The sequence below is a fragment of the Ambystoma mexicanum genome, chromosome 3q (assembly GCF_040938575.1).
Source record: "Ambystoma mexicanum isolate Mex_15411 chromosome 3q, UKY_AmexF1_1, whole genome shotgun sequence".
NCBI classification, from domain to species: domain Eukaryota; kingdom Metazoa; phylum Chordata; class Amphibia; order Caudata; family Ambystomatidae; genus Ambystoma; species Ambystoma mexicanum.
In genome coordinates, this window is record NC_090926.1 from 562,801,292 (window position 1) to 562,828,644 (window position 27,353).

The 27,353-nt window shown below is 47.7% G+C and overlaps 1 protein-coding gene across 1 annotated transcript in view; it reads left to right on the forward strand.

Moving 5' to 3' along the window:
* RANBP17 (RAN binding protein 17) overlaps positions 1–27,353 on the forward strand; it is a 2,111,817-nt gene that overhangs the window by 583,135 nt on the left and 1,501,329 nt on the right. Inside the window, exon 12 of the mRNA XM_069654335.1 lies at positions 23,100–23,293. Coding sequence (XP_069510436.1) covers positions 23,100–23,293 — 194 coding nt within the window. The remainder of the gene's footprint in view (positions 1–23,099; positions 23,294–27,353) is intronic.

Here is a 27,353-nt window from a genome sequence, read left to right on the forward strand (position 1 = left end):
AGCAGCCTCTGGAAAGCCTTTCCCCCTTTGTAAGAAAGTCCCTTATGCCTGTTATGTAGGTTAACTGCTCTCCTCAACAAAGAGGTCTCCAACAAAGGTTGGGTAGAACCTGCTGTGAAAAATGCCACTGACTCATTGCAGAAAGGATTTGGTGGTATTTATCTTACAAAGAAAGATACTTGAAACATGTCTTGTGCATTGGGCACAGCTGGCCACAGTCCTCTACCATGGCTGTTCAGGAAACCAAGGACACTGTTGTGGAAGGTTAATTTCAAAGAGGTCTTTGTGCAACGTCTGTGGGATGTGCACGACCAAGTGACCATGGACTGTCTGTGTTCAAAAGCACCTGAGCAAGACAAGAAAGCCCTCCTGTATCCAACATAAGCAACAACAAACTCTGAAATCTGCAGAGAAACTGCTACGATGAAGTGAGCTCGGATTGCAAAGCCGCAAACAAGCCTGCCTGCCATACAGCAGCAACTGGGGTGTTTGTAGTTCCCCGGGAAGTGTTCTAACCACATCATTTGCTTATCGTGTACATGCAGGTGAGGCAATTTGAGCAATTGCAAGCTCAATGGAAAATCCTTTCCAAGTATAAAGATGAGACTATGATAAGTCGAAGAGTGGGAGCCAGGAGTGAAAGCATGTTTCGAAGGAAAGGGAAAGGAGGAGTGAAGCAGTGGGCAGGTGTAGAGCAGAGGGAGCAGAAGTGGAGGGGTTGAAAAGAAGCAGAAGAGAGGAGATTGGGAGAGGACTGCGAGCTAGTGGTGCATAGCTCACTGCCAGGAATCCTGGTCAATGTAGTCCTGGCCCTCAACGCTTCATGCTTCTAGGGCTTGTCATCCCATTTCTGCTGTCTCCGGCTACAGAGGCCCCCATGTCCCCGAACCCCCACAATCCTGATAGTATTCCACTTCTCAGGGGCTGCCACCGGCCCTGGCTTCTACAGATTATTGCTGTGGAACCATCTCACCAGTCGTGATGCATGCACTGATTCTGCAGGTTCCCATGAATTTTCCTCTGGTCCATTTCCTACCCATCCAACATAGTATTTAAGACGCTGTTGGTGTCTCCTTGAATCCAGGATACAATTGCAGGCGGTTTTCTTGTCCTGGTACCTGTAGCTGCAGCATTAATCAAAAGCACATGAAACACCAGGTGGAGTTTCATTGTTTTTGGGAGTGCCAGTTGCATAGCTGTTTTAGACACATTTTTCAATCGCAAAAGGCCCTATGAATCGAGGCATGAATTTACGTGCACCCGGCAAGCGTAGGTTTTGAGTAGATAACCAGACCATATTCCCCACCACATAATCAGGGGCTACTCGTCGCTTCTTGCCTGCTTTTGTTTCACTCTCTCCATGTTTTGGTGTGCCCTCCATCTGACATTCGAAAATCACCTATTTGCGCTCTGTTAAAGCCGGCATGTTCTCTGTTTCAGGCAAATGTTTGGGGAGCATGTTTTGTTCTTGTCCATACAAAAACATATTAGGGGCCATGCCCAAAGAGGCGTGTTCAGTGTAGTTAGACACAAATTCAGCTAACCAAAGGGCCTCCACTCATGAGTCCTTCCTCTGAGACATAAGACTGTGTGAATTCTGCTCCATGGTTTGGTTGACATGTTGGGTCTGGCCTTCTGTCTGGCGATGGTAACTGGTGGATAGCGCACAGGTGATTCCCAACATACCACAGAAAGCACACCAAAACTGGGATGTGCATTGAGAATCTCAAATAGACACTATCGTTCTGCATATTACATGAAGTCTCACTATATGCTGGAGGAAAATCCTGCCAATTGTCCCGCACTCGGAATGCCAGCACATGGAACGAAATGCGCTTGTTTAGAGAAGTAATCTACGACTACCATTATAGTATCGTACCCTTATTCCTTGGGCAAATCAGCAACAAAGTTCATGGAGATATGTGACCATGGTTCGTTCAGAGTGGGCAATGGCTGTAAAAAACCCATTCTTCTAGTATGGTCCACATGGTTTCTCATGCACATGTCACACTTTTGTGTGTACAGATGTACCTGTCTGTTCATTCCTGGCCACCACAAGTGTCCCCCTGCCCCCATCATCTGCCTGGTTTTATGCTCTCCGGAATGCCCTGCTAATGGAGATTTGTGACACGAAAACAAAGCCTTTTCCTTCAACGACAGCGTAGGAAGATGCAATTTCTTTGTGCAATATGGAAGCCCATCTCATGTGGTCCTGAATCGTTCTTTATCCACCCACTCTTGAAGTTCTTTCCTCGTGAGGCACTGCCGTACTTGTCTAGAATATCCTTTGTGACCGCCCCTACAATTCCTTCTGTTGTAATTATGGCTTTATCCTCAGGCATTGGCATCTCTGTGTTTTTTTGTCTAGTCAAGGCGTCTGCCTTGCCATTTGTTCTTTCAGGCCAATAGATTGCCACAAAATCAAACTCCTTGAAATATTGATATGATCTTAATTGCCTTGGACTACATGTTTTTTGATTGTTTTTAGGTACTGTATGTTCTTGTGCTCAGTCAACAGTTATTTGGTGACGGGCCCCCATGGGGTAATGTCTCTATTCCTGAAAGGCAGCATGATTATCCAACAATTCTTTGTCTGTGATAGAATAATTCTGCTCGCATCCGGTGAGCTTGTGAGAAGAAAATGCCAGAGGATGCATAACCCCTTCTTGGTCGCGCTTGACAGGACTGCTGCCAGGGCTTGATTGGATGCATCAGTTTCTACCTAGAAGCACTTGTCAAAATCAGGATGCCTTTGAACCAGGACCCTGGAGAATGTGTTCTTCAATCCCCTGAATTCTTTCTCAGCCTCCTCATCCACACGAAACGTGTGGAGTTTTTTTTTATAGGAATGACTGTCTGGGAGAAATTTGTATCATCATTAAAAGTTAGCGAAACTTAAAAAGGATTGCACATCCTTTACAGATAGCGGAGATGGCCATTCTGTGACTGCTTGTACTGTCTTGCTGTCCATGACAACACCTTCTGGGGTAAAAAAAAACCTAGAAACTCTAGCCTAGTTACATGAAATACACATTTCTCAAGCTTGCCATATAGTTTGTACTTCTGTAGGTGAAAGAGCACTGCCTTAATGTACTGGACATGGTGTTTTTGCGTGTCAGAATAAATCAGTAGGACTTCTTGCATGAAGTGTTAGAAAGCCATGGATGTATTGCACAAACCAAGCGGCATTACCATGTATTCAAACAACCCAAACTTTGTCTGGAATTCCATCTTCCATTCATCTCCGGCTTTCACTCTTATTATATTGTATGCCCTTCTCAAATATAGTTTGGTGTAAATGATTGCAGACTTCACTTGGTCTAACAGAACTGACATCAACGGAAGAGGGAATCTGTTCTTAATCGTGACTTTTTTCAATGACCGGTAGTCTATGCAAGTGCATGCAATGCTTTCCTTTAGGGTACAAGAAACAAAGGCGAGGACACAGGTGATTGTGAGTGCCTTATGAACCTGCATGCTAACATTTGATTGATAGACTGCTGCAAATGCTGATTCTCCTTTTCAGTGAATGCGTATATTGGACTACATGGTAGTCTGGCATCTGGCACTATATTGATAACGCAAATGTATGTTACATCTGGTGGTAAGGCCTCCGCCTTTACTTTGTCAAACACCTAGGTGTATCTTGCGTATACTTTGGGAAATAATACTTCCACAGCACCGATACTGTGCTGATATGCGGTGCCTTCCAGCAGATAAGTAGCAGGTCCTCTCATGTAGATGTCCTGTGCAAAGTTTTACACCTAAAACACAGTGCTTTCTTCCAAATTAATAAGTGGGTCGTGTGTCACAAACCATGGCATACCCAAAATGTATTCAAATTGAGTCGCTGTCATCAAATAGAATAATTCCTCCTCATATCCAGGGAGTCAAAGCATGCGAAGAAGTTGCATTTGGGTAGTGATTGGACCCAACGTAAGCAGGGACCCATCCCCTGATCGCACTGGTTTGTGACAGTTATGGGCTGTACTGGTAGCCCTATTTTGTTGGCCAATGTGATCTCTATAAAGTTGCCTGTGGCCCCTGAATCCACTAAGGCAGAGATGGTGTTTTCTTAGTGGATAAAAAGACACTAAAATGTATAAATGCAGCGTCTTGTTTTGGGAGGTGTTAGCAATGGTGTTTGCGAACTCTGTCTGAGACTGGCTTGGCAAGATCATTCCCTCTATTGACAAGCCTGTTATTTCCCTGCCTCCTTCTTTTTCAAAACCACCCCCCTCTCTTAGGCTTGTTCGGGAATCACGAATGTTATAACCTGCCTTACCGCAGTATAAAGAGAGATTGTTCTTACGCCTTTTATCCTTTTCTTCTATGGTTACTGGCTCTCATATACTGCCTATTTGCATGGGTTGGCTTTCTGTGTTTGGTGCACTAGAATACCATCCCTTGTCTAGATGGGCGACGGAGAAGGCTTCAGGCCTCTTCTGTTCCCTTTTTCTTTCATTTAGTTTATGGTCCAGCCATAACACTAGATCTATCAATGTGGTGCTAGTAGTCAGTTGAGGTTCCACTTGGGCTATGCATCCTTTAAGTCCTCCTTAAGTCCCTGATAGAACAAGACTGCTTGCTTGGGTTCGCCCATTTTGTTTCCACAATAAGTCGATTGAACTGTGTTAAATATGTGACCAAATCCCTTGATCCCTGTGTTAGAGCCAGCAATTCCTTGTCTTGTGCAAGTGAAATATTCCTACGATCAAACACTGTTTCAAGCAAGTCCCTGTCGTACAACAAAGGATTGTCCTTCTTGCCCAGGCTGCAGCATCCCCTGATAAATAGGAGATGACAAACACCATTTTGGCCCGCTTTGACTCAAAGGCTGCAGGTTTACATAAGAAGTGTAATTGATATTGGGTAAAAAAGGCCAAGTACTTTTGGGGATCTCCTACAAACTTTTCTGGAGAGGCCAAAGGTACACACAAGGGTTGGTTAACCACTATTGTGGTTGGTCTTCCTGCTGCTGCTTGCCATGGTGGAGTAAATGAATGTCCCTCCAACGGAATGCCTTGGGCGACCACCCCATTGACCTGGGCCTATAACGCTATGTTTCCTGTCTAGCGTTGGTTAGTTCGGCCTGTATGTGTTGAAGTGCCTTTTACACATTGGCTAAAGGTGGAGAGGACGACTCCGCTAGACGTGGGTGGTGTAACTACTCCTGGTTCAGGGCTGATTATTATGTTATGCCCGGAGGGGAGTATTCACACCCCTGCCATAACCACAGAAGCTGAATGCACTACAACCCCCTCCACCTTGGTTGGCACAGGTTCCTGGACTTTAAATAACGGGTCACCATGAGTCAGCCAATGGGGGAAGAGTATTAGGGAGAGGTTGTGGATAGGAAAAGGGAAATGGGAACACCGGAAAGAGGATTAGGGATACATGTTTGGAAGTGAAGGGTAAAGCAAGGGGAAAAACACTGTTTGCACACCACTGTCATTACACCAGTGTGCCAGGTAGTAATGTACCGCTGGTTGTTCTACTCTATAATGGCCACTCCCAATTGTGGACCTATCATCCTGTCCTAATCCTTCTGATTCATCCTATACCAAGCATAACCCATACATAGCACACATGGCATAAAGGTTTTCAACGACTTTAGACAAAAGCATCTGTGAAGAATCTAGCAACAGCGTCACTGATTCCCTGCAGGGAAGCTTCTCTTAAGTAGCCAGGAAAAGGCAGAAGCTACCTGACTCTGTCCCTGGGGGTGGCTATCTGCGGGAGGACCAGGTAGGGGAGGGCAAACTCCAGGGAGTCAGAAGAATACTGAATCTGAATAATCCTTCAACTGTAATTTGTAATGACACCGATGTGCTTTTGCAAGATTGTTGTATGGCTTGTTGTGATGTAGATCCTGGGTATTCGTGTGTGTGTGTGTGTGTGTGTGTAAGTAAAATAAAAAAATAAAAGATTGAACTTGTTCTGACGCTGGTTGGGACACCGGAGTCGAGTAGAGTGCAGGTCGCAGCAAAGAGGCTGACAACAACGGCCTGCAGGGAAACTGAGCTGAGAGAAATTTGCTGCATTGTTGCCACGGGCAGCTGGAGCCGCCATAAGCAGAGGAAGGCAAACTGGGAACCAACCAGCTCACAGGACACACTCCCAGTCAGCGAGCTGAAAGCAAAGAAGACATTTGGATGCGAGGAACACCGAAGCCACCAGTGAAGATGGGTAAACCCAATGAGAATGAATGGGACACCGGGGCACTTCAGGGCGAATGCTGCGTACCGTTGACAGAGCCTCATTAAAGGAACTGGAATAGCTAATACGAATACGACCATTGTTGACCCAATGATTGGAAAGCATTAATTCATGGATGCAAGAGAGAGTAAACAGAGAATGGAAAAGCCCTGGTAGGATAGTGAACTAGGCAAACAGTGAGTCTGGGACTCACACCCATGAGAGGACATAAAAGCCCTGGCACGTAAGTAAATCAGGCAGTTTGCGAGTCTAGGACCCACACCCAAGTGCAATACCCTGGCAGGAGAGTAAACCAAGGGTAAAAAGAGAAGTGAGAAGCCCGGGGTAAAAGAAACCTGTCGTGAAATTGTGCAATAGTGATAACTAATATAAAAAGGGAAGAATCATACCCTTTGTAAGGATAAGCAACACAGTCGCAAAGACCCTGGCAGGAGAATACACCAGGGTTAGAAAAAGGATTGAGAAAGCCCAGGGGGTCAAGACCCCTCTTTGAAATAGTGAAACAATGGCCATCAGTACAAAAAGTGAAGAACCATACCTCTTTGAAAGATAATTGAGACCCAAAGAACGATATAAGTAATGAAGCTGAAAATATTCCTGACAGGAGAGTACACTAGAGGTAGGAAAAGGATTGAGAAAGCTTACTGGGTCAAAATCCCTCCTTGGAATTGTGGAACAGTGACTGTCAATGGAAAGGGGAAGAACCATACCTCTTTAAGAGTAACTGAGATCCAGAGAGTGAGAGATTGAAACATTTCGAAGAATAGTGTGCTTAAGGGAGAATCACCGCAGGAGTCATCCCCCTTGAAATGGTGACGTAAAACATTATATGAAAGGAGAAACGGAGGGGGAAGAGTCGTCCCCCCTGTGAAGCAGTTGAACATTATTGACTCTTGCCAGAAGTACCAGATAGACAGTCGAAGACCAGATGAAACCTAGGAGTAGGCAGGACCCCTTTTCCTGGTGAAACTTTTACCTTTTCTTTGCTGCACCTTAGAACTTTGTTTTGGAACGTTGAACGAAAGCTAGAAGTATATAGTTTACAGAAATCCCTGAGTTGCACATTATTTTGAGTTTAGAGTGTGATGGCCAGTTTAGGGTTTTTCGACACAGGATGGAGGATGCTTTTTGGTTGAGCATCCTGACACATGCGGGCCTTAGTTTTGTTCAGGCAGAGAAACCCCTAATAGCGTTCGTGTGAGGTAGGATTTTCTCCCAATCCTTTATTTATTTCATCTTAATAAAAGTCTATGACCAGAAACATAATGCCACTGTGTCCGATTCTTACTCTTGATCCGTTACACATGACATATATGCTTGAGAACAGAAAGGCTGAAATATTCAGCCAACACTTACAAAGCATGACATATAGACTTGCAAACATAAATGCTGGGATATTCAGCTTGAACTGACAAAAGCATGACACCAAGACTTTCGAACATAAATGCTAAGGGAGTCTTTTTAACATGTGAATAAACCATAGAAAGCAACTAGAGCTAACGTGTTCTGCGTTGCTAGACACTTAATCACTCAGGCGCATCAGAGTTTCATGCCACTGTGTGCACGTCCTATATTTGCACATTGCTATTTTGGGTGTTACTCAGCTTGGGCACAGGAACCCTCACGAGAGTTCCCCAGCCGTAATAGTAGAGGCGGTAAACTGAGTCGTGAGCCGTCCCCTGTTAGAACAGGGAGAGCAGCTCTGAATTGCTGCAACGGCCCGTCATCCATTGAAGGTGTAGGGGTAGGAGCTCTGAAATGTCCCTGAGTGCCGTGGACACTGCCTGGCTTCCTTGCCTGTGCCACGTCCAACAATAATCGGCACTCAGCAAGGGTAGGGGTGGGGCTTAAATGGTTTTCCTAGCAGCTCTAATGTCGCCACCAGGAATCCTGGTCAATGTAGTCCTGACCACCAATGATCCACACCTCCAAGGCTTATTAGTCTGTTCCTGGTGGCTATGGCTATCGAGGCCCCCATGTGCCCAACCCCCACAATCCTGACAACAGGTGAATTAGAGGCCACCTATCACCACTCCATAAATATATCAAAGTAGTGGATCCTAGAAAGGATGTGCCACCCTGAGTTATAGCACCAAAGATTCAGAGATCCTCAGTTGCTATCCTCCGAGATAACCCAACCCAACAATGTTGTCATTTAAAGCACCATATAAATAGATGTCTTTGTGGAGCAAGAGTAAAGTCCTTAGAGGTGGTAAATGAAGTTATTGGAGCAATTTACAAATGATCTTCCTCCATTCTTCCAGAGGGCTGTGAAGCAGCTATACCATGGCTCTTTAGAAGAGGCAATCCAGATGCTTTGTGGCCATCAGGGGTCTTATTTGCCATACCTCCACTGACAGGTTCCCAGTTCCTTTTCCCCTGGCTAGTGGGGCAAAGAGAATAGACACGTCTTCTGTTGGGGAGTGACACAACCTCATTTAAGTTTGAGTATAGACCTCCAAGACGAAACTTGCAAACTTGTTTTCTTTAGACCATCTGGGAAGGTGAAGCTAAGATTGAGGGAAAATGATACCTACTATCATGGACCGAGTTCCCTCTAAGTTTTGCTTCTGTTGTTACCTCGAGAATCCCTAGATCTTAGGCAGGGGAAACTCTTGAATACCAGCTTCAGGTGGCTAACTGTGACTCTCATTCAGGTGGTCACTTACTGGCATGAGTATCCCAAAGAGGACGGTGAGGAGGAAGACTGACACCTGATGTAGATGATAACCCAAGGCTCTTTAAAGCTGCGGTATAACATCTCAATCTGTAGTGGGCCCTTTGCTGAGGGGTGGATGGTTATAGGTTTTGCAGTCTGGCAAGGTCCCAGGTTGAGGGGTAGAAAATGTCACTCAAGGAGACCCCAAGGAAGAGAAACCTGCACAGTCTTGCCCTGTTTGGAGTGGGTTGTGTGGCCCAGGATTTCCCAGGGGATGATGTATGTTCTGTATTAACAACCAATAAAAAATAAATTGGTATGCATGGGCACTATACCCTGAGACTGTGAGTGTCTTTAAGGTTTTCCTGGATGGGGAAACGCCCCATCTGTGTGTGGATTAGAATAGGGATTGAACATTGGACTATGGATACTAGATCCTCTTCTCTTAGGACCTTTCCACTTGATTAAATGCATTCCTCCATCATGGTTTCGCTTTTGTGTTTAAGTTAGCAATGCACAATCCATACCTTTTGAATATGTGTCTTTCTCACCCTGCCCAGATCCATGGTGGTGTGGACTAAAGGAAGCATATCAACTGGAGGAAGGGATCCCAAGAAAAAGGGCAAAATTGGGAAACAAGAAAAAAAAGCAGTCTCTTTAGACACCCACAGTATCCTTAAGACGTCCCCTATCCCACCCTCATAGTAGGTAAACTTTCTGGGGTTTATGTTGCACTGTCACAAATCCATGGAATAAGTCCCCTCTTCCCAAGGGAGAGCCATCCCCTTTGGGACTAGGGAGGTGAGCTCGCTAAGCTTAACACCCTCTGGGGGACAACACAAGCAGGATCCCACTAGGGGTCATCCCCCCAACCTCCTAGACAATAGGCAATCACAGAAGGGAGAGAGAGAGAGAGGGGCCCATCCTCTCCTCGTTCTGTGGCAGATAAAAACCCAGTCAGCCTTGGAACGTAGGAGGAAGGTAGCCCGCAGAGAGGCAGAGGAGAGAGCTCCACTCTCCCTGCGTTGTGTAACCAGCCGGGGCAGAGCCTGCGGAATGCTGAGCGTCCCTGTCGAGAGACAAACCGGAGAAAACGGGCCCATGCAATGGGAACCACCCAAGTGGCGGATGAGCGACATAACAAGGAACGACCGCCGAAGCACCACCGGAAGGCAGCAGGAAGGGAGCGCCAGCTCCAACCGATTTAGAACACTGTAAAGAAGCTGAAAGGGAGAACCCACGTCGGAATTTGTGAATGACTGTCCAGAGGACCACCACACAGGGGCAGAAGGTCTGTGGTCACCCCATGAAACCAGGAGGAGGGCAGAAAGGCCCGACCCAAAGGCGGGATGTGAGAAACCAGACTCGAAGGCTGGGTGAGAGAAACCAGACTCGAAGGCTGGGTGAGAGAAACCAGACTCGAAGGCTGGGTGAGAGAAACCAGACTCGAAGGCTGGGTGAGAGAAACCAGACTCAAAGGCTGGGTGAGAGAAATCAGACTCGAAGGCTGGGTGAGAGAAACCAGACTCGAAGGCTGGGTGAGAGAAACCAGACTCGAAGGCTGGGTGAGAGAAACCAGACTCGAAGGCTGGGTGAGAGAAACCAGACTCGAAGGCTGGGTGAGAGAAACCAGACCCGAAGGCTGGGTAAGAGAAACCAGACCCCAAAGGAGTGGTGAGAGAAGCCAGACCCCCAAGGCAGGGTGAGAGAAACCAGACCCACAAGGCAGGGTTTGAAAAACCAGACCCCCAAGGCGAGGGTGAGAGAAACCAGACCCCCAAGGCGAGGGTGAGAGAAACCAGACCCCCAAGGCGGGGTGAGAGAAGCCAGACCCCCAAGGCAGGGTGAGAGAAACCAGACCCACAAGGCAGGTTTTGAAAAACCAGACCCCCAAGGCGAGTGTGAGAGAAACCAGAACCCCAAGGCGGGGGTGAGAGAAACCAGACCCCCAAGGAGGGGGTAAGAGAAACCAGACCCCCAGGGAGGGGTGAGAGAAACCAGACCCCCAAGGAGGAGTGAGAGAAACCAGACCCCCGAAGTGTGGTGAGAGAAACCAGTCCTCCAAGGCAGGGTGAGTGAAACCAGACCCCCAAGATGGGGTGACTGAAACCAGACCCCCAAAGCGGGGTGACTGAAACCAGACCCCCAAGGCAGGGCTAGAGAAACCAGACCCGAAAGTGGGGTGAGGAAAACCTAACACTAATGCTCAGCTTTAGACCCGAGACCCCAGTGAGGGGTCAAAACAGGAAGGTAGCTTACTGGAGAAATGACCACAAAATTCCTTGGTGGGGAACGCAAGATGAGTACTTGGTGTATACTTACGAACCAGGGCATTTCCAATGATGGACTAAGACCGGCCACTCGCATTCAGAGGATGCCGCGATCCACTAGTGCAGAAATAAGATGGCCGCCGCCGTTCGCCCTGGATACCACAAACAACACCAGAATGCCTGCAAAGTCTGCTGTTGGCTGCCCGGGCCAGGATTGGTTTCCCCTGCCAGCCAGCCCCTCCCCTCCGTGCGGAGAAGGCCAGAGGGTAAGGCCTCCGAAGCTCTCTGCAGCTCTCCGCTGCTCTGAGAAGCTGCATGCTGCCTGCCCTGCAGAAATACGATTAGCTGAAGGTAAGGGTGTTCCCCACAATATGGTTCACCCTAATAGCCCACCCGCCCCTTATCCCGTTGAACCTCTGCTTACCGTCAGGGCTGGGCGTCTTAGCGCACACACCTATTGTGCTCCGCGCGCCGCCACAGCCCCATCCTCCCACACGAGGAACCAGCGGCTAGGCTCGAGATTGTTCTACATACTGCTCACCCCCTTGGTCCTTAAGCCGAGTACTAACCGCGGTAGCATGGGTTTGCCCCTCATCGCCACCCGTGTGAACCTTCCTAAGGTTCCACCATTTCCGAGTCCCATCCGCACTAGCAGCAACGCTACAGCTAATTATTGGAGGCGCTGGGACCCACAGGGTATGATTACCAAGGCTACCAAAATATCCCCCCTCACAGACATTCGAACCTTAAGCAGCGTTCTGCATGGGTCCAGTTCATTATGCCTGCTGTTGTGCCCGTGTCGGCCACTCATGCTATGCCCAGTGTTGTGCCTGTGACTGCCACCCATGCTGTTCCCAATGTTGTGCCTGTTACTGCCAATCATGCCATTCAGGCTATGCCTACTACTGTGCCTGCCACTCATGCCATGCCTACTATTGTGCCAGCCACGGCCACCCATGCTGTGCCCACTGTTGTGCCTATGACTGCTATTCATGCTGTGCCCACTGTTTTGCCTGTTAATGCCACTCATGCCATTCAGGCTATGCCTACTACTGTGCCCGCCACTCATGCCAGTCAGGCTATGCCAACTACTGTGCCTGTGACTGCCACTCATGCCATGCATACTATTGTGCCTGTGACGGCCACCCATGCTGTGCCCACTGTTGTGCCTATGACTGCCACCCATGCTTTGCCCAATGTTGTGCCTGTGACTGCCACTCATGCCATGTCCACTGTTGTGCCTGTGACTGCCACTCTTGCCATTCAGTCTATGCCTACTATTGTGCCTGTGACTGCCATTCAGGCTATGCCCGCTGCTGTGCTCGTTACTGCCATCCATGCTGTCCCTAATCCAGGGGTCATCCCCAATCTGCCAAGTACTGTGCCAACTACTACCCCCACTCACAATAATTTCCCTGCACTCCTTCTCACTTGTGCACTCATCAATGCAGCTCAATCCCAGCTCAGGCCCTTGACATTCACAACCTCGTTACGAGCCATAACCTGGACGTACTATTTATTAGCGACACATAGCTTCATGAAGCCTCTGGTCCTGCCTTCTCAATGGCCCTCCCTCATGGCTACACCATCTTCAGGCAGGATGGCATCGTCCAGAAAGGAGTGGGGGTCGTCCTCATTGCAAAGGAGTCCTTTTCCATCAGAAAAATGGCAGGCGGAGACCAGGGCTCCAACAGTGACTACTTGAGCATCAAAGTTAACCCTTCTGCAAACTGTACAATCACCTTGCACTTAGTTTGACGACCACCAGGCCCATCTGCGGACTTCCAAGACGCCCTCCTGCATGCCATATCTAACAACCTAAAGGAATCTTCAAAGGTCCTCTGTTAGGGGACTTCAACCTGGTCCTCTAGGACCTCTCTGACACCCAAGCCACATCCATCAACAAAGCAGTAACTTCCTTAGGATTCCTGCAAGCAGTGAAAGCGCCCACATACATCAAAGGTCGTACCGTAGATTGGGTCGCACACCATACTGTACCCCGAATATCACCACTATTTCTCCGATTCCATGGTCCGCCCACCATGCCATTTGTTTCACACTAACCATTGACAAAGTGCCACCTTGCTCATTTAAACCACTTCCCCCAGCGCTATGCAAGAGTTCCAAGCAGCTCACCAAGGAACGGCTCATTCCATTTCTTCAATCACCTGTCTTCAAGGCACCGTTCTCCAATGACCCTACTACCCTGGCCGCCGCCTACAACACCATCATTACCCAAGCGGTAGAAGCCATTGCCACATTTTCCCTCAAGAAAGCGAAGTGGAAACAATCTTACGAACACATGGTTCACAGCAGATTTCCTCGAGATGCGCAATAAAAATTGCCAAACCCTGTGAAGCCTCCAAAGCAGCCTTCAAAATTATCACCAAAGAGTACAAAGCGGCCATCATCAAGGCCAAGAGTAACTCTTTGAATACAAGAATTGCCAATGCAAAATCAAGTTCCAAAAAAATCTTGGCTATTTTTTGGGAGCTGGAATCACCTGCGCCTGAGCCACCAGCCATCCCCAAAAAATAGATTGGTGTAATTCTATCCAATCGGCCATGATTGACAAACTCAACCTTCTTCAAATCAAAATCATCGCCCGTGAACAGGCCTTAAGCCAACAAATGGCCGACCTACGATATGAAACCACCCACGAATTCCCTTCCTTTTCCTTTAAGGAAGTGGATGAAAAAGAGGTCATTGCTCTCCTCAAATCAATAAAACCATCTAACTGTAAAGGGGACGCCTGTCCGGCACAAATCATCAAAGGCTGTGCATGCACTCTAGCCCCGTTCCTCACAGCGGTTATCAATGCGTCCTTCACTTCTGGTATTGTTCCTGCATGCCTCAAAGAAGCTTGGGTACGCCCGCTATTGAAGAAAGCTACACTGGACCCAACTGTCCCAGGGAACTACAGGCTCATCACTGCAGTGCCCTTTCTATTAAAACATTTGGATAAATCAGCCTACCGACAGGGCCAAAACTTCCTGGAAGCAAATCATCTCCTAGGTCTACAGCAATCAGGATTCCATCCGGGCCACGGGGCAGAAACCACCCTCCTAGATCTTCAAAATTCAAATTGATGACCTAAGGGATGTTGGCAAACTAGCACTTCTCCTTTTACTTGACTTAGCTGCATTTGATCTGGTGGACCACAGCAAACTTTGCCACCTCCCGTCATCCTCTGCCAACTTCTCCACTAATGCCACTTCCTGGATTGTTTTCTTCCTCCAGGACAGAATCATGAAAGATTTTACAGAACAAGCGTGCAGCAACCCAGATACTATCAAATGCGGTGTCTCCTGCACTTCTCTGACCCTGTGCAACGTCTTCATGAAGCCCCTATTCAAATACCTTGATGAGCTAGGCATAACATACATCAATTATGCGGATGACACGCAAGTGCTCATTCCCCTCACAGGAGACTATGTATTTGACAATGAAAATCTAAACTCTTGTCATGATGCCTACCCCTGGAGCACCAGGCCAGGCCCAGCACCCCCGGGAGCAGGCATCACGCCCCCGGGTAAAAACCCAGCGGCCCTTTATAGGCTCATGTTGGACATCAGTCCTGGCGCCATAGGCGCCAGGCTCATAAGGGGAAGTGTTTGGTGCACTTACCTGAAGCAGACCATGCTGCACACTCACCTGATGCAGACCATGCTGCATGAAGAACCAAGCCAAATGAGGCTTAGGAGGGACTATTTTTCTGAAGGAACTATTTTGTTACTTGGGTGGGGCTGTGGAAGAATACTCACCTGGAACTTCTTCCAAGGCTATTTAAGCCACGCCCGGACAGCCACACGTGCTTCGCGTTGTTCTGCATCCCAGCAGCTGAACGCTCACCGTGTCTGCTCCTTCACCTGGACTCCAGCCACGCCCACCTGGAACCTGGAACATCTGTAAGGGAATAAGAGAAGAGAAAGGTGAAAACCAAGAACTATTTCAACCTTCTTACCTGCATCTGGAATCTTCACGCCAGCATTCCTGAAGGAAGACTTCCATTTAAAAGCACCGCGTTGCTCGCTGCAGCGCCGCGCTTCACTCACCTGTTCCCGGGACGCCGCCCGGCTCCATCGCGGCTCTCAGTGCCGGTCGCCACATCTCTGCACCGCACCTAAGGGAGAGAAGAAGAGACAAAAGGTGAGCAAGGGAACACAAGAGGAAAGCCGAATTTTCAGCCATATTACTTACCGGCTATTCTTGGTGAACCATTCCACATCTCGGGTCGGCGCCACATCTCTGGCAGGTACCGCACCCCAGCCCCTATGGGGAAAGGACAAAAGACATTACTGGGAAATTATAAAGACATTTAGAGGGGTCGCCCTCATCACTAACTCACCTGATTTTACCCCGGCAATTTAACCCCTCAACGCATCGCCTTTGTTCTGCACCTGAAATAAAGGACAGAAAAAGACAACATAAAAGGAGGCTCACACTTGAAGTTTTGCATCTTCATACTTACGGCGTATCGCTCAGTAAAGTCAAGTGGATTTGCCAGCGCCATTCTGAAAACCAGTGAAGTAACTGGACGAACGCGCGCCCCTGCACCAGAAGCAGGATGGAGAGTTCATCCTTCCAAACCATAAGGTGAGCTTAAACCGGGGGTTTTGGAGGAAGTCAGAGGAGAACGAAAGGGGAAAGGGGGGAGCAAGCACATTATTCAGCAGACAGTTAATCCCCTTTCTCATCTGCAGAAGGATATTCCTACGGGCCAGACAAGCAAGATTTGGGGGTCCTGTTCAATCGGTGGTCCGAATTCTGCGCATCACGCTTGAAGAGGCCACAGCAACCCAGACCAGCGCCTCCATGGGAGCCAGGTGAGCGTTACAACTCCATATGCGCCAAAATTCAAACCTGGATGGCAGAAAACTGTCTGTGCCTGAATGGGGAGAAAACGGAACTGCTACTCATTGGCTCCCCGGCTACCTTAAGAAAACTGAACTATAACTACAAGGCTTTCACCATTGATAACACTCTTGTCTCCCAGGCAGTGAAAACCTTAGGGATCTTCCTAGACTCAAACCTCACCATGAGCAGACAAGTAAATGTGATTGCATCTACCGGGGCCTACCATTCAAAACGGATCGAAGCAGCCAGGCTCTTTTTGTCCAAACAGAACTGTCTCACCATTACCAGAGCGATAATCAGCTGCTGATTAGACTACTGTAATGCCCTCCTAGTTGGCACTGCTGCAAAGAACGTCAAAAAACTTCAAACCATTCCGAACAATGCCCTCCGGGCGGCCACAGGCATCTCAATGAAGGAACACATCTCTGCCACCAGAAGACTAGTCCATTGGCTCCCCATTAAGGAACGTGTTGTAATGTTGTGCTATGTTCTGGAACCCTGGATGTGGCATCAGCTGTTTATCCGCGTCCAGGGTTCCAGATTCTGTGGGGGATGGTTGGTGGAGGACCCGTTCTGCTGCCAATAAATCATTAACTCAACCCCCCACACGCCTCCTTACGTTATTACAGTGACGACAAGGCTTTTTCTTCATCGTGGCAGTGGACCCCATAAACACTCACACGTGTGCATCTTCAGGGAGAGGATTGTGTGACCCGGCAGTTCCTGGCGTGGGCGGCAGGCGTACAACGGTGATGAAAGGCCCTACCGTTCACTGCCGAGCATAGGAGGGGCGGCCCAGAAGCACGCCGGCCGCAACGCACGCCCCCGCCGCCCCACCGAAGACCGAGCGGATGCCCGTGATCTCTGGCGTCAGACAGACTACCCAGGTAAGAGGCGGGCCGCCCCTGCTACCTTGGGACCTCTACCCGGCTGGTCACTATTTCCGGGCATAGACTTCCTGTGGGAGGGGTTTGCAGAAGGTCTGCTGTAATCCCAGTGCTAGTGGTCGCCCAGCAACCATCCTCTACTGCCATCAAGCACTGACCGATGCAGAGGGAGTGTTACATTATAGTCCTATAGCCCAGCCCGGGACCCTCGTGAACAGTGGAACAAAGACTGCCTAGGTATAAACAGAAGGACCTGGGCGTGCACATTTGTTCGAGGAGTGTTGAAGGTTGTACCACAGGCTGTGTCCGTGTCTCAGTCCCAGTCATGAAGCAACACATCAGGCAACAGTTGTTTCTCAGCATTTGACATTTCAGGCCTTGGTAGACAGTTTTGTGGACCTCACTTGCACACCGGCATGCAGCAAAGTAATGCACGCCCACCCCCGGCCTTTTTGCCCAGCCCGGGTGATCCCCCAGTGCCATGTCTGTGGGTGGACACATTCAAGGTCTACCTGCGGGCAGCAGGCGGTGCTAGGTACAATGATGATGATAAGGAAGAAGCACTATTGAACTGTTTAGGTACTGAAGGCCTGAGAGTATTCGGGCATTTACCTGGCGAAGATGTTAGAGTGCACAGGGATGGCGATGGTGAAGGGGGCGAGGGGGCAAGTACTATAAGTGCGTATGAGACTGCCTTGAAGAAGCTGGAAGCACGTTTTGGCAAGAGGACAAATGTGGTACTGGAAAGATATAATTTCTTTTCCCGGGTCCAGGCTGTTGGCGAGGGAATTTATGCCAACATTACTGCCTACGCTCATCTCATCTTGCAAGTTCACAGGCGTATTGGACGAATATATTCGCGATCAGATAATGATGAGAACTAATGACTCTAGAGTGAGGGAAAGACCCTGGATTGAGAAGGACCATCCCCTGGACAAAGTGATTGAGATAGCGAGGGCTATCGAGGAATCCAAGAAGAGTGTCCAGGAAATGACAGACAAGTATGAGGCAGTACATGCCATAGCGCCTAAGAAGGAGGCAATGGGAGTACAAGGAGAGCACGAAAGATGGCAAGGGAGCATTCAACCAGATGGATGCCTGCAGGAGGTGTGGGTGGCGAGGTCATTCCACGGGATCAAGGGAATGTCCCGCAAACAAAGCAGAGTGCAGAAATTGTAGAGGGAAAGGACATGTTGCTTGAGTGTGTCATAGTACCATGGACAATAAGCAGACTATTAAGATGGTGGAGCCGGATATTGGCGATGATGTGACATTTATGGGCTATGTGGGGGAAGAGGCCTATGGTTTTGGGGGTGAGTGTGCGCAGGAGAGGATGTTTATTTTGAGTGCGCCCCTGAAGAGGAAAAAGGGGCCGTGGGCAACAGTATCAGTGAATTGAGTGATGAAACAGTTAATGATGGACACAGGGTCCCCCTATACAATGATTTCCCCAGAGTTGTATTGGGAGAGTTACCACAAGGATCCTCTCTTTTACCGTCAGACATAAATCCCTGTGCTTATGGGCGTTCCCCCATCAAGGTGTTGGGCTATGAATGGGTCATGATTGAATTTGAGGGGCGTGTCACCCGAGGAAAATTGTATGTTGCACATCAGGGAGACACCCTGCTTTGGGATGGGACAAACGGGCCGCTCTCGTAATTGAGGTATGCCCGGGGAAGTCTATCCCTATTCTGTGTGTGAGTAGCGAGGGAGAGACAATAAAGGAAGGGGTGGTGACTGCTGAGTACCTCAAGGAAACTTTTCCCACCGTATTCTCAACTGAGTTGGGAAAGTTAAAGGGGTTTGCCCACAAAATTGTACTGAAGAGGGGTGCGGTGCCATGTGTGCACAAGGTGAGGAGAGTGCCCGTGTTGGCCCGAGAGTCACTCAAGGAGGAGCTAGAGAAGCTTTTAGTTTCTGGTATAATTGAATAGGTGCAGAGCTCTTAATGGTTAGCCCCGGTGGTGTTGGCCCGCAAGGCCGACAGGGGCCTTAGGATGTGTGTGGATTTAAGAGACCTAAACGCCAACATATGGGTGGATAGGCACCCTTTACCCAACATAAGTGAATTGTTAGCATATGTAGGGAAGGCCACATGTTTCTCCACTTTTGACCTGTCCTCAGCCTACCATCAAATAGAGTTGCATGAGGAGTCGCGACTGTTGCCCTCCTTTGTGACACCCTTTGGTGCTTAGCGTTTCCGTTGGATGCCCTTTGGTCTGGCTTCGGCATCCGTCGTGTTCCAGAGGTTGATGCAGAAACTGTTTGAGGGAGTGGCCGGAGTGGAATATTTCCAAGATCACCTCTTGGTATGGGGGAAATACCGTGGAGAACACAATCGTAGAGTATTGAAAGCGATGGAGATCCTGTTTCAGAGTGGTTTGACAGTGAAGTGGGCTAAGTGCCACGTGTGTGTTCCAAGTGTGACATATCTGGGGCTGACATTAAATGAGTGGTGTACATCCTAGGGAAGGCCTGGTCCCGGTGATGAGGGAGGCCCCAGCTCCCATTAATAAGGAACAGCTTAGGTCCTTCAGGGGCCTGACAGAGTACTATAATAGATTCATTGCCTAGTATGCTGAAAAGACAGTGAACATGAGGGCCTTGCTTAAGAAGGGTGTGCATTATGTGTGGTCAGAGGGTTGCCAGATGGAATTTGAAGGGTTGAAGGAGGAGGTGGATCATGCACCTTTCTTAGGCTCTTTTGCACCTAAAACAGAACAGTGTTGACGATGGATGCTAGTGAGGTGGGTATTGGTGCTGTGTTGGAGTAGTGGGATGATGGAGGGTATCATCCCATTGCATTTGCTTCAAGGGCACTGAGGGAGGCCGAGCAGAGGTATGCAGTGATTGAGAGGGAGGCTTTGGCTCCGGTGTGGGCAAAGCATTTCCGTACATTCTTGTGGGGTGTTCCGTACGTCTTGCGAACTGATCACAAACCCCTTGTGCATGTGTTGAACACTAAGGGTTTGTCCAATGTCTCTCCCCGCATATCGAGGTGGATGGTTGACATGGAGGAGTACAATTTCAAGGAGAAGTACATTAAGAAATGCTGTTGCCGATTGTTGATCGCGGTTGTCCAGTGCGGCGTGTGCGGGGGAAGTGAGGCATGAGGTTGAGGAGGAGGAATGTGTTGTGGTCGCGGCAGTGTTTCCTGCTATTGAGAAGGGGGAATGGGACAGGGAATGTGCTGGGGATTACATGTTAACAAAGATCAAGAATGCATTGAGGCGTGGTAGTTTGGACAAGGAGTTGGTGAAGGATTATGGTCATGTGTGGGGTGAGTTATCTGAGGGCCCTTGGGGTGTTTCTAGAAGCCCGAGGTTGGTGCCTCCTGTGAGTCTGCGGGGTAGATTGGTATATCTGGCCCATGAGGGGCACCTGGGCAGGTCACTAACCAAGAGGAGAATGAGAGAAGATTATTGGTGGCCTGGGATGGATAGTGAGGTGGAGTTGGCGGTGAAGGAGTGCGCTCCGTGCGCTGTTAGTGATAAGAGTAAGGTGCCTAGAGCACAACCCCTTTGTCCTGTGGAGGTTCCGGGTGAGGTATGGTCCAAAGTGGCTGTTGACATCATGGGGCCAATGGATGTGTTAGTAGACGATCTCAGGTTCTTGGTGGTTTTGGTCGATTATACCTCTAGGTGGGTGGAGGTGGCTGCATTGGAAAGTGTGACTACGGAAAAAATGGTGGCGTTCCTGAATAAGGTATTTGACAGGGAGGGTATTCCCGCTGGCATTGTTACTGACAATGGGGTACAATTCGTCTCCAGATATATGCAGGAGTTCATGAGGAGGTTGGGAACATGACATCAGAGGACTGCATTATTTAATCCATCTGCCAACGGTTTAGTCGAAAGAATGAATCGTTTTGTGAAGGGTGCAGTGCAATTAGCGGTGTCCAACGGTTTGGCTTCGGTGGAGGTTCTGGCAGAAGCTCTCAAGGCCTATAGGTATACGCCATCTTCTGTCACTGGGTGTTCACCGTTTGAATTAATGAGGGGCAGGAAACCTGGCTCTAAGTTGAGGGTGGTGGCGCGCGGTCGGAGGTGGACATGCAAGAGATTTTATCAAGGGTCCGCCTGAGGCAGGAGAAGGCCTAGAAGGAGAGTGCTGGTAGGAGGTCTCTTCATGTGTCGGTGGGAGACCACGTGCAGATCAAAAACCCCAGACATGTGCCCAAAGGGGCTAGCATGTACATGGATCCCCGGCGTGTGGTTAAGGTGGGTCGGGGGTATGTGAGAATGGAGAATGGTTCCAGATGGAGCAAAAGGCGTGTTGTGGTTGTGGGGAAGGACAAGGATAATAGGAGGGATTAGGCAGAAGGACTGGGTGTTGTTGGTGGCGAAAGAAATGTAGTGGATGATTTCGGATGTATTGGGGAAGAGAGCTACAATGGCATTGCCAGTGTTTTGCAGGGGATGCATACCGAGTGTGAAAGGAGTGGCAGTGATCTGGAGGTGGTGGAAGAGTTGCAGGAGGTGAATGAGGGGGAAACATTGGTGGGTGATGGTGGGCATCCGGTGCGTGAAAGGAGGATGCCGGTTAAGTTCAAGGACTACGTGTTGAACGTGTCGTGAGTCGTTCATCGTTTCCCTGTGTGGTGTCTAGTGTGTCTTAGCAGTGTGGGTGGGGGCGTAGTGTATGGATGTGGTGCGCTTGTGTGTAGCTTGTGTGTACTTAGTTCTTGTTTCCAATTTTCTTTTGCTGTTTAGTTCTCTTAGTTGTTGCTGTTAGAGGGGGAAGAAGTGTTCCAATGTTGTTCTATGTTCTGGAACCTTCTGGCCGTGAAGTCAGCTCCTTATTTGCGTCCGGGGTTCCAGGTTCTGTGGGGGACGGTTGGTGGAGGACCCGTTGGAGCTGGCTGGGTCTGGGGTTTTCTGCTGCCAATAAATCACGATCTCAAACCCCCCACACGCCTCCTTACGTTATTACAGAACGCATCACTTTCAAAACCCTCGCCATCACTCACAAATGTCTCAACAACACAGCGCCTCGGTATCTCTCCCAGAGATTGGTTAGATCCCACTCGGACAGACCTACAAGAGCTGCCTACTCCAACATGGCCATTGTTCCTAAAACCTTGAGAGCCCGCGCAGGAGGTTCCAGCTTCCCGTTCATTGCTGCCTCACAATGGAACTCCCTACCAACCCACCTAAGAAGCATTGACTCACACACTGCTTTCAGGAAAGCCATTAAAACATGGCTGTTTGTATAACCCGGCCCCTTGGACGATTGTCTCGCCCTCTTTTGTAACCCATCACCCATTTAATGTAAACTTGCTGCTGTATTAATTTTATTTCTAATCGCTCAACATCTCCATGTGCCTGCCCTCTGTTTTAGTATGCGTAGGTCATGCTCCTTGTAACCCACGAGCATGCCCACATATTCCTGTAACTAAGACCTCTTCTTTCAACAGCGCCTCGATGCCCTTGGGCTGTAGTTCGCTTTACAAATACAATAAATAAATAAAGTCCCTGGTACCCATGGAGAAAGAGACTAACTAAAGACTGAGACGCACCCCAGGAACGTGAAGGTGGAAGAGACATTTGATACCTTTTTCTGGAACTGTGCAACGTGGCAAGGAGCCTGTATTCTGATAAAGGAACCGAACAGTGGGGGTCAGAAACCAGCACCCATTCCTGTGGTGAGCAAGGGCCCCCATTGTGTTTTTGTTAAAGTCAAGCTCTTATTCCGTTTGCAGGGGTAGCAGCAGGAATCCGCTGGGGATATACTTGTGTATAGGTGACATACAAATGTCCAATAAATAAGTTTCTGGGCAGCTGACTTTGATTATCTTGTATGACATCCTAACAAACACTCTTTTAGACTACTTTACTTTCCTCTAGCGTAGGGCCGAGAAACTTAGGGACAGCTTAGGTTTTCAGTGTTCAAATAGAGAAATGCTCAACCCAACTTGCCACCTTGTCTGTCTCCTCATTCCGATTTACCACAACTGTTTGTTGTCCCATGACCAAGAATGTGATTTACCTTCCCAAGTCCTTTTTTCCTTCTTGCTGGTGGCATTGCTTATTGTTGAAATAACAGGTATGTGCACTTGTTTTATTTTTATTTTTTAAGTGTATCATACCATGTTTTGGTTTTAAGTGACAGCAGGTCCCATAAAGCATTTCAGTAGTAATAGCAAAGCACATTAATATTATAAACATGTTATATTTTGAAGCTGATGACTATTTGCATGCATTTCAGAGATGGTTTAGATGACCCACTTGACGATACGGCTACTGTATTTCAGCAGCTCGAACAACTGTGCACAGTAAGCCGGTGTGAATACGAGAAATCCTGCGCTCTTCTTGTTCAGTTATTTGACCAAAGTGCACAAAACTACCAAAAGCTATTGCACACGCCTCCTTGTAACCTCATGGAGCTACAAGTCCAAGAAGGTGAGCCAGAGCTGATTTTCTTTCAGTGCTATAACGATGCATGCAGTAGTCGAAATGTGCATTACGTGGGTATCCAAATATGTCATAAAATATGAGACCCCTCTATTAATATTATTCTCCTCTGTTTTAAATTGTTTGTCACCTGAATTTCTAAACCTGTTGGACTTGATGCTACATGAAGACTTGTATCACTGTTTGTATGTTGATTTTTTACCTTGCATTTTCTTGAAAAATGTATTTAAACAATTGCAGTTTTAATCATCCCTGACCCGAGTTTGAAAAATAAACCTGGTGCCTCCGCAAATTGCTTAGCAGCTTATGGATTATCCCCTCCGTCTAGAAGTAAAGAATAACCAGAACCAATACTCTATATCTGGGCCCAAAGTAGGCTCTGCTACATGCCCTGAAGGTCTTTTGGGAAGCAATGGAAGGATATTTGGGCAGTATAGATATCTGCATCTATGAAAATCAGTCAGGACAGTTTGTGCTTGTGCTTTACCTCCTTGTGAGACAAAGGATGCCAGGGAAGCTCGGGGCCCTCTGCAAGGTCTAGCTCAAAACATTGACCATACTATAGAGGGGGCTCCTGGCCCAAGAACAGGAGACGGGCATAGTCTGGAGCCTCTGAGGAGTGATGCCAAGAGACAGGCTGCTGGTGCACCGTGGGAAGGGTAGGAAGGTCCATCAGGGCAAGAAGGAGTGACACACTGGTTTCTGGCTGGGTATCGTGCCTACTCCCTGTGCGTGTGTCTATAAGCAAAATGTTTCCCCGCTAGGAATCCAAAGCATTTCACACTCCTGTTTAGTAGGTTTTTTATCTCAATCCCTTCCAGGATTAAGAGCTCTCTCGTATATAATAAGGTCCTCGGTAATGAGTATAGGTCTGCGGTCTCTAGTGTGCAAAGCAGACCTAATAAATGGTCAAGATGACCGGTGTCACCGGTAAGCAATTAGAAACCTAGAATTAATACTCAGTATAAATAACAGATTCAAAACTGGTCACTGGTTTTTGATCGTTAAAATAATACAAAACAAAACAAAAAGCTTCAAGGGAAATATGTAATGATGTCAGAATTTTAGCACTATTAAAAAAAGAATTGTATATGGGTTAATACAATATGTACATAGGCTTTATTAAGAATTTCTTTCTCTATTTCATTTAGGAATTAACTTAAGCAGCAACTTCAGGTGCAAAACCTGTGTCTGTGTTAGGATTATAATGTGATTATGAACAAACCATACAAGCATAAAGCCGAATATATGAATTGGAGGAAGAATGAAAGATAAACTGATTGACAAGTTTGTAATCTGTTTTTACAACTTCAATGGGTAAAACAGGACTGTGGCAAACTGTTAAGATCCACATTTAGAATTCACCACCAGGTTTGGGATTGTGTTTGCCAGCAATGTGTTTCTATTTGAATCTGTTACACACTGCACTCTCTGAGCTCCTTAGTAGGGAACACTTGAAGAATTCCCTTCTGCCCACGTCCCTGTGTGAAAACGTAGATCTGTGGAGAGGCTGATCACACATTGGTTGTCTACTGGAGGCGAGAGGTGGAAGAGCTCACAAAGAAGGGTCTTGAGAAGGGCAGCAGCTGGCTTCTTTGGCCCAAGGCACCAGCTGACAAAAATAAAATGTGCTTGATGGAATTTACAAGATAAACACTGCTATTTGTAAATTTAAACTGACTTTATGAACCAACGGCTAATACAACTATTTTATTGGTAGACAGTATGAACCCCAACTGGCAGCACTACTACCAAAAACCCCTATGGAATGGTCGTGGGAAAGTCCACGCCATAGCAGATAATTAGGCTTGACTGGAAAGGGCTGATATGGTATTAGATACTTCATAACTTCTGGCAGCCATGAACTCAGCTCAAGTGACTTTTCAACGTCCCAAAAAGCCACTCTTGACCAACTTACTTTGGAAAAAAACTGCTTTATGCCAACTCCTGACTTGTTGGCCAATAAATCAATATGTTACAAGATCTGGGGAAAAAAATTAGATAACTCAAGAAACCAAGAAGGCCATGCATTTTCTATGTTTAGTGGCTAGGCTGCATGGGCGGCGCCAGGCATGGACTTGGGAAGGCTAAAGCCCTCCTACTTTGAGGCAGCAGGTCTCACTCAACTGTGACACCCAGGCTCAGAGGGCAAGAACCTGTCACATTACTCACCTCGGAGAGCGGTGTATTTAATTAGTTTGAAACTTCAGAAGTAAGCAAATACACTGCTGACTGAGGTGAGAGAAGAGTCACTGTCGTGACTGTGTAGCAGCAAACGTAGAGGCAGAGGACAAAAGCCTGCCCTGGAGATATCAGTAGACCACCCCCCCCCCCTAACTAAATGGGCTCAGCTTTTACATGGCCCATGGCATGGCACCAATAATGAGCATTTACTAAAATAAGTGTTTGTGTGTATGCGTGGATTTCATGCATGTATGAATGTATGTGTGCACGCATACGAAGGAGTGTGTAAATGGGCGCATGTTTGTATGCGAGGGAGTGTCTGTAATTGCGGCATAGGAATGAATGCAATCTGAATGTGTACATGGGTGCGACTGTGCAGGTGAATGAGAATAGTGTACATTATCTCGATGCTCTTGTGAATAAACTGCATCGGGGCATGACTGGTGGGTGAATGTGTGTGTATGCGTGTGCATATGTATGTGTGTGTGTGCATGGTATGTGCGTGTATGCGAGGCTGAGACCCTGGAAGGGGCATTGAAGAATGACATTTTTTTGGCAGGCGCATGGCATGTTTTACTACCGTTTTGGGGCAAAGCCAACTTGAGTTTTATTATGTGAAGGTGGGGTTGGAGCCGGGAGAGGGTACTACAGTGAGACTGACTGGTTCCTATTGTGGCATGGAATGTTGTACTTGCATTAAGGCAAAGCCAACATGAGTGTTGTTACATTGGGGCGGGGTGGGGGGCATGTTCCCTTACTGTGGCTTGGCATTTTGTTTACCAGTGTTACTGTCAAAGGCAACATAAGTGTTCTTATATGGGGGTGGGGTAGGGAGAGGCTGGCATTTGTGCAGCCCATAGGGCAATATTTTCTTAACTGTGGCATTACATTTTTTACTGGCGTTCCAGGGCAAAAACAACATGATTTCAACATAAGTGTTCTTGTGTGGGGGATTTGTGTAATGATGTGTTATTTATGTATCGCTTTTTCCAAGACACTGTACAGATAACAGTGTCTTGGAAAAGGGGGATATACAATTATCCCCCAGCCGAAGTTGCTAATTTATCGATATCGGAATGGATGAAAGGCTGAGTTTGCATTGTGGAGATTTGAACCTGAGAATCACACTCAGATAGCGCTCAACCCACTGAGCAAATACAGCATGATGAGAGTTCTTATAGGAGGAAGGGGGAATTTAGGCAAGCAAGGAACGTTTTTATTTTGTTTACTGTGGCATGGCTTTTTTATATTTGTTTTAATGCTATTAAGGCAAAGCCCAAGAGGAGTAGGTTCGTACATGGGGATACTGGCACATATTGGCAGAGTCATCATACACATGTTTTGTTATAGTGTCATTACTGGCATTATGGACAATTCAAACGTAGGTGCATCAGAATTGACATGTGTGGGCACAATCAATATGAACAGGTTTGTTACACTTGCAGAGTACTGGCATGTAGTGGTGGTGACTTGGCATGTAATAAATGGACTTTAGGTCTTACCCTACAAAACTGATTGTATAGTGTGTCGCGTTTTACTTAATTTATCACAGAAAGTGTACTGTAAAATGCACCATTTTAACCCATTATTGAAACAAAAACCTCCCCCTTCAATGGCTGCCACCACACACACACACACACCCTGCCCCCACTACGTTTGGTCACTTCTGCATGTTTGGCTGGAGCAAACAAGCCCCCTTCCTGCTGCGGCCTCTTCTTAGTCTGGGCCCTACATTAGCTTCAGGCACCACTTGTTAAACAATCCTGAATACGCCTCTGGCGAGTTGGGGGAAAAGATGCATATAATGGGCCAAAGGATGGTGTAATATCTACTCAGCCTCCTGGCCGTTTGGAAGAGGGGACAG